The following is a 10,323-nucleotide window of genomic DNA, read 5'->3' as shown; positions in this document are numbered from 1 at the left end:
ATTCGTTTTTACCGTGAGCAAGCTTCAAATCTTTTGTGCAAGACATATTTTCTTGAATATTTATAAATCTTTTTCCTCACGAAGTTTGAAGTCTAAGTATCGAGAATTGCGGCTAAGCCTATACCAATTTCCGCGGTGTCGCGTTGACACGTCGTAGTTTGCACAGGATTGAAGATTTAATATAAATATAAGCGCGAATTCCAAAGGCAAAGTGTAAGACAAAGCGAATGTATCATGAGGTTTATTTACATTTTTGATCAATTGAACTTCTATACTTTTTAAAGTACGATGTGCTTCTGAATTTCGCGATCCAACATTTAAGTTCGCAAGGCATCTAAATGCGAATATGAACTGTATTGTTTATGTTCAGAAGCTCTATATTGAAGACTGGCCATTCGCCGGAGTTAACGCCAGAACAGGCGTCTTGTTTCATTTAGTTTGCTCGCAATAGCACCGTAAAGTTGGCTATTTTTTGCCAACGAGTTGGCTGGTTGGCGGCACGGGCGACCGCAAAGCTTTGTAAAACTTCGATTTACTAGCTTTACGAAGAGTTTTTGTAAAAACTAAAGAATGGCCATTCGAGAGAAAGCTTATGAGAATATCCTTAATTTTAATATAGCTCAGTGGGTTAAATCCAGTGCGGCTAAATCGCAATGACATTACAATTGCTATTCATTAGACTTGTGATTTATAAATCGCAATAACCGATAACAATTGCAATTTATAAATCGGAATGACATTAATTGCACTTGTGATTTATAAATCACAATTGGAAACGTCAATACCTGATGGGCAATGAGAACATGTGATTGCGGGCAGTGGGCAAGCCTTGTGATTTAGTAAATAGCAATAAATTTGTGAATAAAACGACAAAGTTGATCCAAAATCCCAAGAAAAACTTGTTTATTTGTGACATTGAGTTTCTTTACACACGGCGCCCCATACCACAGAATACCTAACAGAAGTAGAACTCTGTACTATTTTTCGTAAGTGTGATTCGTCATGATTCGTCCGCAAGTGCATTTTTTTGAAAAGTCACCCCCCTGCCAAAATTTAGCAATATCCCAAGCGCCATATTGCTAAATTTTGGTAGGGGGGTGACTTTTCAAAAAAATGCACTTGCTAAGTGACGAATCATGACGAATCACACTTACGAAAAAAGTACAGGAGTTCTACTTCTGTTAGGTATTCTGTGCCCATACGAACCGCAGATCAGTGATACGAACCCGAAGCTGAATATCTTGTCATAGCAAGCAGCGGTCATCTTTAAAAGTCTAGCGCATTTGCATTCGAAGCCTCTGCGGAGGAGAGAGGCAACTTGCGAAGCAAGTTGATTTACTTGATTAATTAAATATTCAACACTTAAATGGCCACTTAAATGGAAGCAACTAGTAAATGGGCGTGTCAATAACATTCATCACAGGCACAGCGAGAGCCGAGAAGCCTCTAGCGAGAACAATCAAAACATAGGCAAGTTTGACAAGTGAACATGGCTAAATTTCATCTTTTAAATACTCTCAGTTCACTCGCGTTTTGTTTCTTGTTGTCCTTAAATGTGGTAAGTTAAAATGATAGCTTTGTATATATACGCGTATGAATAATGAAAGGATTCAGTTTGATTTTAGCACGCTATATCTTGCCTGACAGCGTCTGTTTACGCTTGTAAACAACAATAACGTAATTGTTGGAATTAGAATTTCTATATTACTCGTCAAGATGGAAATACGGTTGTACTCCTTCAAGCATGTAAGGGATAAGAAATGTAAGGGCCAGGAATTCCAGCTATTCGACCTTATGTAGAAACCGCAAAAACCGCGTATTCCTACCTCATATAGAAATAGATCTTTCTGTTTAACATAAATCAGATATATATTCAAAATTTTACCTCCTAAACGAAGCTAAAGAGTTCGTTTTTAATCCCAATTTAATCAAAGCTTCTATATAATTGTTATCCGATATTTTTTATTGTAGTTATTTCACTGGACTGGGCTTAAAAGTCTCCCTAGCTACATAGTTATGTCTTCGGACTCTATTTAACAATTAGACAACGAGGCGGAGTTGTCTATGAGCGAATAGTCAACGAGGCGAAGCCGAGTTGACTATTTGCTCATAGACAACGAGGCCGAGTTGTCTAATTGTTTTAGTATAAACTATAACATTAATTTACAACTAGGAAACACAATACAAAAATATTGAAACTGAAATTTATTTCGTATATTAAAGGGAAGAAAATATTTTAATTGTTGTTCGCGTAAAATGTTTTAAAATTCAGTTTAAATATAAAAATTCAATTGAGTATACGTTATTTTTATGTATTTTCTTACCCTTAAAAATTGCAATTCCGTATTTTGTTGCTTTTTTTGTTTTTTCTGGTACGGAATTGTCCAACAAGTCGTCCAAAAAATCTTCAGATACTTCGGCGAAACGCGAATTTTCCGCCATTGTTTTGAATTTTGCTACTAGTAGGCTATCACTAATAGCCTACTAGTAGCGTAGCCAATCAGAACGCAGGAAAAGTGATAGCCTATTAGTAAGTTTATACTAACAATCATTATACCATCGGCTAGAAACCGGTGTTACACTATATGCAACTTTTCTTGCAACTTGCAATGCAATTCTATTCCTGAGGCATCTAAGGTTGTGAAATACCAACATTTAATAAAAAGTGCTAACAACAAACTCTCATCACTATATTACTGGCTGTTTTGGCACTCATTATATATGAGTGGATATAGTGGTGGACTACAGTTAGTCAGAAAAAATTACACAGTTATAATATAGTTATAATCCTCTGCATGTAATCAATAGCAATTTCATTGGCTACGAGGAGTGCAATTTTAGCATTAATTGCACCATTTTGAGTTGCAATTGCACTCTTATTTATAGGCAATAGATAACACTCTAGGATATTTTCTTCTTGCAAAAGTGCTCAAGTTGAATTGCCCGATTATTTTGCTATTCTAAACTAAACTTTTTTCCTGGTTTGCCTTTGTGAACTAAAGTGCCCTAGCTTTTTCAAGATTCTCCCCCCCCCCATCTCTACCCTTGAATTCAGCACCTTGATCTGAACATATTGTATCTGAGCATCCAGATACAGATATAATTTTTTTTTATATTATAACTAAAAAATTTTTCTATCAATTTTAGGCTGCAGAAGGTTTGGATAATTCTAATGAAAATGCAACCAATCATACTGATAAGTGCTATGAGGATAGACTAACAAAGTTTCCATGTTCAAGCACAGTAAGTTGATTAACACAAAAGACTAAATTATTTTTAGCTAGGTTTTGGTGGGTACAAAAACGTTTAGTTCTGTAATTTTGTACTGAGACCTTGCTCTTGATTAAATAAAGAATAACTATATGAGATCCTGAAATTTACCAACTTTTTAAATTAAGCTAGCCTTTGCTCATTGGTTATTTTAATATTTTGCTAGATTATTGGAAATCTCCTGCTCATTGTTTTCTATGGTGCACTGTTGATGGTTGCTGCAAAATTGATTTCAGGTACTGTATACGTACATATTTAGTATACTCATGTATAATTTTGTACATAATTGTTCTTTGAAAAGTAGTTCTTCAATTGGGAGAAACAGAATTCAACAAATTTTCCATTCTAATCCATATTGTTTTGAAGTCCTTTGCTTGATTTTGATGAACAGTTGTATTTATGAATAGTATGATCTGTTATTCAATGTGGGATTAGGTTTTTTCATTGTTTTAAAAACAGGTTATTGTAGTACTTGTAATTTATGTCAAAATCGCTTTACATGCAGTCTCTCCTTAAAAACTAAGAATACAATCTATGTATTGAGAAGGGAGCACAAAAGCATGTGTGTGACAATATATTATTCAACCTATAAACATGGCAATTTTATCTAACATTACCAGAACTTATATTATGAGCAAATATCAAAAGACCTTGTAATGGCGACTGTCTTTAATTTTAGGCTGAATTTATTCTTCAAATGGTGTGTTGATACTAAAAAATGCTTTTCATGTTGTTATAATTTTTTTAAACCCATCTGAGAAAATTGAAAACTGAATACCCCCAAAAAGCAAAACGTCATCCTGAGAAAGGCTAATTATCCTAGTATAAAAGACATACATATTATCTGACAGTTGTTATATTAATACTACTACATTAAAGCTGTTTTTTATTTGGTAGATGGTGCTGAGTTGTTATTAGATCTCGGATTACCTGCAGGAATCATTGGTAAAACAATATTTTATTATGGATGCATCTGCATTGGATTAATATTATTGTCTATTGACTATTCTGATAAAGTATATAGCTATACAGGGTCTCTCAAAAAAACGCAACTACTTATATGCAAGAATATTAATATTGTTCAGGTTTGCACCATAGTTCGGCTAAAATGACTTTTAGCATTTTAAATGAAGGATTAAGAGCCATTTTCAATTCCCAGAGGTGCTTATCCATCGCGCTTTAGAGCTGTATTAATGTTCTTGCATATTTAAGTGGTTGCGTTTTTTTTGAGACACCCTGTATAGCTACTTATTGAATGTTTTTGATATATTATAATTTGCCTCGGACTATATAACGCAAAACTATTGAAGCAGTATGGCACGAAAAATTGCCTTGTAAACGTTACTAGCTACGTTATGAATAGAATGAATTCGCCAATAATAGGCATATGTAATCGGATAGGCATAAAAAAAAGTTACCGCAGCAGCAGTGGGGGGGGGAGTACACACCTCCTCCCAATTATAAGTGGTCTAGCTATGGCCCTGGCCTAAATAATTATTTTAAAACAATTAAAGAATTTTGATATTCTCAAAGAGCGCGAGTAATTTATAACTAACAATATGTGTTTCGGACTCGTCCATATTTTTTCGTCAGATCGTGCACTAAACCATGCTTAATTTACAAATATGTTCCAATATAACCAGAAAGCAGCGTGCATGGCAGCGTCTTAAAACAACTTCGCTTCGAATATAGTATATATTTCAAATGTACGACGTTTCGACCTATGGCTATAGGGGCCCAGCTTCCTCAGGAGAGTTGTTTTTCTCCTGACGGCCTCTAGGTCGGAACGTCTGGAACGTTTCTGTCTACTTCAGGCAATTGTTATACCACATTTGAAGCTATATTATGTTAGGCCTGCCTTTACTAAGGAACATTTTTTATATTAGGCGGTATTGTTCTGCCTTTGCTTGGAGCTGTACCTGATTCTGCTATCATTATCGTTTCTGGCTTGAAACCAAATGCGCAGGAACAGATATCGGTTGGTATGGGGTAAGGAAAATAGTACAGTGTCAGTGTACTTGGTATCCTAATATTCCACATGCTATTTACGTAGCTATATTTCAAGCATGATAAAGTATTATCTAACAGTATAGCGATGTAGAGTAAGTCCCGGGCCACGGACAAGAAAATTTGTCCAAAGAATGATGACTAGGCTTCATTTTGTGGAAGTGCATAATTTCTTATACAGACTTTAGATATTGTATAGATAATTTTCATTGTAAAATATTAACCTATACCTACCTTAATTTAGGACTCTTGCTGGCAGCACGATCATGTTGTTGACAATTGCCTGGGGTGGAAGTCTGTTTCTCGGAAGATGTGACCTTAATAGCAATGGTGAAGCAATTGAAGAGACTGGAAAGGGAATTAAATGCAGGAAGCAGGTATAATGTTAGCCCTATTTATATATGTCACATGTTGGTCTCGTCGAATGCAATTCATCGATAAATGGTATTGAGCAACTTCGTACCTAGGGTCTATCCTGGGTACGAGATTGGATATTGAGATGATAGTGAAGCTCAATGACGTTTATCATCTCTCCAGTCCATTGTTTTGAATTCCATTCGACGTGTAAAGTAAAATGTGACGTGTAAGCTAAATATTACACATTTAAAATATAATTCAGACTATTCAAAAGGTAGGCATTCAAAGTATTGCAGCCGGAAATACAAACTTTTAAATACAAAACTTTTGTTGCTAGTTCAAACAATGATTTTTAAAGTTAAACAAGACGCTTACTAAGCGTTTACTCGAGGGAAATGAGTGTTTTTGCTTTTGCTTTTAGCCGGAGAAAGTTTATACATACGAGGACGTGAACGTCAAAAACGACGTGAAAAAGGCAAATAAGTGGCGTGATGCGCCCAAATATGCAAGACATGCCACGCCATTTACTCGCCATTTTCACGTCGTCTTTGACGTTCGCATCTTCATGCTAAATCTCCCTATTATTAACTGTTAACGTAGCTAACGTGTCGTATGGCAGAAAACAGTCCTCATGCACCCACAGCTGAAGCAAGAAGTTGAATGAGCCGCTGAACGCCAATAAGATGGTCACAAATATGTCACATGCGATCACGATTTATTTCGATTGGCCAAAATTAAGATTGACCACGTGGGAGAACAAATCTCATGATGAAAAAAACAGACCGAATTTAAGACTCTGCTTTAGTTCGAGTAAAAAATATGCTTCATGTGCATGTACGATTAATAGTTCTTTCTATTTTTTTATTTCAGGGCGTAACTCTTCTTCCTTCAGTGCAGAAATCTTCAATTATTATGCTTATTACCTCACTTCTTTATCTGTAAGTTTGAATTATTGTTCATTGTATCCTGTGTATTTGTTCTGACTTGTATTGCTACGTTATTGCAGTATTGTTCAAAGTGCTGACTGGCACTGGGGTCCAAAGAAAAGTCCTGATTCTGGTGACGATAGTCAACCAAAATATGTAAAAAATTCTGCGTTGGCGACCCTCATTTTGTGCGCCGTATCTTTTGTTGCCTACCTTCTCTTCTTGGTAAGTTAAAACACATCGATGAATATTGTTTTATTGTCGGTCTGTTATTTCAAGCGGTATACGAGAACAAGAGAGGGGTCTAAATTACTCTAGCCAGTCATTATCCATGACAGAAGCAGGGTGGGAGCAAATTAATATAGACAAATATTTTATCGGTTAAATAAAAAAGAGAAATATTTCTATTCACCGAATAAGGAAAGTTCATTCAAAAAAATTTTAAACCGGTCCCACGAGCCCACATTTATTCATAATTCTCGTGTGAAGGTTGTTTCGATGGAAAAGCGATGCTATAAATAATTTCTTGAACATTATTTCTTGAATAATTTCATTTAGGTGTACGACAGCAAGACAGCTCAATTGAGGGCATCGAAACACAGACAGGAGGAGTGAGTATAGTACAGCATGCTTCATAATCTTTTAGGACGGTGGCGAATATAATTGGCTGATTGTTCTTATCACCGAGGTTTATCGTGAAATGATGATGAACTACTGTACATCCAGTTTTGTATTTTATCTTTTCCTTTTTGTCTACGCGCTTCCGTAAATGTGTAAAGAGTATTGCCAACTTTAGCAGAAAGCGCGGGAAAGAAAATCTCCTCCTGGACCGTTTCAAATAATTTTTCCCTTTCACCAAGTGCACATGTTTGAACTCGGTGACTGCAGTACGTTGACTATCATAACGGGGCTATATAAGGTGATGTTTATTGCATTACAAAGGGAGGGAAGGTTTTATCCATTCTTCCCCTTTTCTTCTCGAATAATGTGACGTATAATTTGTAATGCAGATACCGGTAGCCCGTGTCATTCACGTATTTGAGTGATATGTTGCGCGCATGAGGGGATTGATGAGACGCATGGTATCATTTTCCTGATCATTCCCGTCTTTTGACAAGCCGGTTGAGTTGCTTGACCAATTCATCCGAGTTTGTGCTTTCCATTAAAGAACCTTATTGTCAGGATATCTTTACTATAATAGCCTCTCTGTCGAAGGTTTTTACAAAATTAGAAACCTGATCTTGGTAGCTACTGCTCATCAAGAAGTTCCATCCTTCATCGGAATGGCGTAACACTCGCATTATTTTCGAACTAACGTTAACTTCTATTGTTTGCAGAATTCGTCGTCGCGTAATTCATCGTTTCTATGGCATTGCTAATCGCAACATCTTCGGTGGTCCTCGTGACTCAACGGATGCCGGTGGGGAGCCGTCAGATCCCGAAGCTCAAAGACAAGCTTCAGGTGAGTGATTTTTGTAGCTGGGAGCAAAAACTTGAGGGTGTACCGTGCAACGAGCCTATATTGGTTTGTATATTCACTGTTATTTTTAGGGAGTTATTTTAACACCAAAAAAGGGGTCAAAAAAAAAGGTTCAAAATGAGTAGCTTTTTGGAGTAACAAATAACTCCACTTCTGGTGTTATAATTTAACACCGCTTTCGGAGTTAATTTAACTCCAATTCTGGACTTAAAACATAACTCCATTTTTGGAGTTAAACACATTTAACACCGTTTTAGGTGTTAGGCCGGTTTTTTACTATATAGGTAAATTACTTCGATCGAAGGAAATTTTTCGCTTGATTTTCTTTTCAATTGTGATCTATCCAGTAAATCTGCCTCGGTTTAATTTCACAATTGAAAAGATAAATAAATTGAGCGAAATATTCCGTTCCATCGAAGATTTCTACCTATAATGCCGATCGAGTCAACAAACAATGCAGCACAAATATCGTTATTATATTATTATAAAATTGAATACATGAGATCAATTACATTTCTGTTTGAGTACAGCAAGTCAACTACGCATTAAAGGAATTGCTTCTATAGTATAGCTCTTTAATACTTTTTATTTACACTTTAACACACATGCACATTTGCAAAAAATTTAGAAAATGTTTTTAAGTGGAGTACCATGCATGCCTAAAACATAATGGTATAGTCATTAAGACACTGGTTGTTCAGTTCTACTAGAGTTCTACTAAGCTAAGACTCACTCTATCAAGATGATGACCTGGCTGTATAAGCAATACTGATCCACGTTTCTTCTTTTACAATTTTCCTCGTAGTAAAATTTTCGGAGGTTTCCTGTTGTGCCAATTGCACGAAACGAGTCTTCAATCTACGAACAAATAGAAAAATTGCATGTATATGAGTGTAAATTCGAGTAGTGTGCTTTGTATGCATATAACAGAGCACATTGTTCAACAGACCTTCAAAATCTATATGTTCTATGAGATCCACAATGCAAACATACAAACAATAAGCAGAAACATGTGAGTATTAGGAAGGAATAATTTCAAGTAACTTAGGCTTAGCTAATATAAAAAGAATAGGAAAAAAATTCCACATACCTAGATTTACTGCATCATGGTAAGTTGCTTCGTCCATTGAGAGATGAACAGTTATTTTGGGGTTGTTTTCAACATCGTTTCGCTAGGTTAGGGCCTGGTTAGGGCTTTCTTGTATTGAAATTTGTGTTTGAGTTTCCCATTGGCATTGCTTCTTCTACCCTCTACCGGGCATTGTGGACTTCTGTCCTTCTACTGCTTCTAAAGATACGAATTCTAATTGTTATAGACTATTAAAATATCCCAGGAACTTTAAGGTAAATATCGGAGGCTCGCGATATCATGTATTCATGCTGATCAGAAACAAAAAAATACTTTGCCGTCAGTTTTGCGACTGAAAAACTCTTTTGGCAACAGCCCCACAGAAAAAATAAATCGACCAGCATCAAAAATTATAGAAACAACTATTTGAAAAACATTTTAGAATCAAACTATAAGAATCTTGCAATAAATTTGTCTGTTTTTGCAGGCCAAGTTAACACAATAAAATGGCGGGAAGACTAAATGCAAGAAAAACTTCAAATATTTACCTTAAAATAGCTCCCACTAGTCCCCAAATCCAGCTTTTCGCATCCAAAATCGCAAGTCCTCTACTAAGTTTACAATTTTCGAATGAAAAGTACCGAGAAAGAGAACTTTTTACGGAGCAAGCGAGGGCTTCGTGTGTACTTTGCAAATATTTCGCCAAGAAAGACCCGGCCACTGAGCTGTATAAAGACCTGAAGTCTTAGCATAGGTGTCCCTGGCAATTCAACCCACATCATGGGGTTTTCTTTTTCTTGATTAGTCATAGGTAGCCCAATGCGCTGCATTACGTACGTCACTCGGGTCACGTATATAGTATATAATAATATAAGGTTGGCAAGAATATTTTATTTTCAATATACATCGTTTAAATATGATCAAAATATTAACATCTATTCTATAAAATACGCCAAAAAAATAACAGCCCCTAAGTGTAGGGTAGTTTTACTAAATTTGTACGTCGTTTTTTTGCAATGAAACGCGATTAAAAAATGAAAATGTGACAAAAGTTTGTTGAAATTTGCCGTGTCCCGATGCGGGATGCCTGTTGCCGTGCAAAAACATCAGTTTGAAAACTCGTATACGCGATCCTATTGGTCATCACAAAACGGTCAAAGCTGCATGACCAATAGGATCGCGTATACGAGTTTTCAAATTGATGTTTTTGCACG

At 36.0% G+C, this 10,323-nt stretch overlaps 1 protein-coding gene across 1 annotated transcript in view; it reads left to right on the top strand.

Annotated features, from left to right (window-relative positions):
* The first annotated feature begins 1,430 nt into the window (after window positions 1-1,430).
* LOC114540432 (sodium/calcium exchanger NCL2-like) overlaps window positions 1,431-10,323 on the top strand; it is a 54,160-nt gene continuing 45,267 nt past the window's right edge. The window contains exons 1-10 of the mRNA XM_028560614.1: window positions 1,431-1,558; window positions 3,148-3,243; window positions 3,437-3,506; window positions 4,168-4,215; window positions 5,157-5,259; window positions 5,522-5,654; window positions 6,505-6,572; window positions 6,641-6,785; window positions 7,119-7,171; window positions 7,898-8,022. Of these exons, the coding sequence (XP_028416415.1) occupies window positions 1,490-1,558; window positions 3,148-3,243; window positions 3,437-3,506; window positions 4,168-4,215; window positions 5,157-5,259; window positions 5,522-5,654; window positions 6,505-6,572; window positions 6,641-6,785; window positions 7,119-7,171; window positions 7,898-8,022 (910 nt within the window). The 5' untranslated portion in view covers window positions 1,431-1,489. The remainder of the gene's footprint in view (window positions 1,559-3,147; window positions 3,244-3,436; window positions 3,507-4,167; window positions 4,216-5,156; window positions 5,260-5,521; window positions 5,655-6,504; window positions 6,573-6,640; window positions 6,786-7,118; window positions 7,172-7,897; window positions 8,023-10,323) is intronic.

This window comes from Dendronephthya gigantea, unplaced genomic scaffold (genome assembly GCF_004324835.1).
Source record: "Dendronephthya gigantea isolate DGI-Jeju-01 unplaced genomic scaffold, DenGig_1.0 000234F, whole genome shotgun sequence".
NCBI classification, from domain to species: domain Eukaryota; kingdom Metazoa; phylum Cnidaria; class Anthozoa; order Malacalcyonacea; family Nephtheidae; genus Dendronephthya; species Dendronephthya gigantea.
Note: the sequence above shows the minus strand (reverse complement) of the source record. Positions and strands in the feature narration are given on the sequence as shown.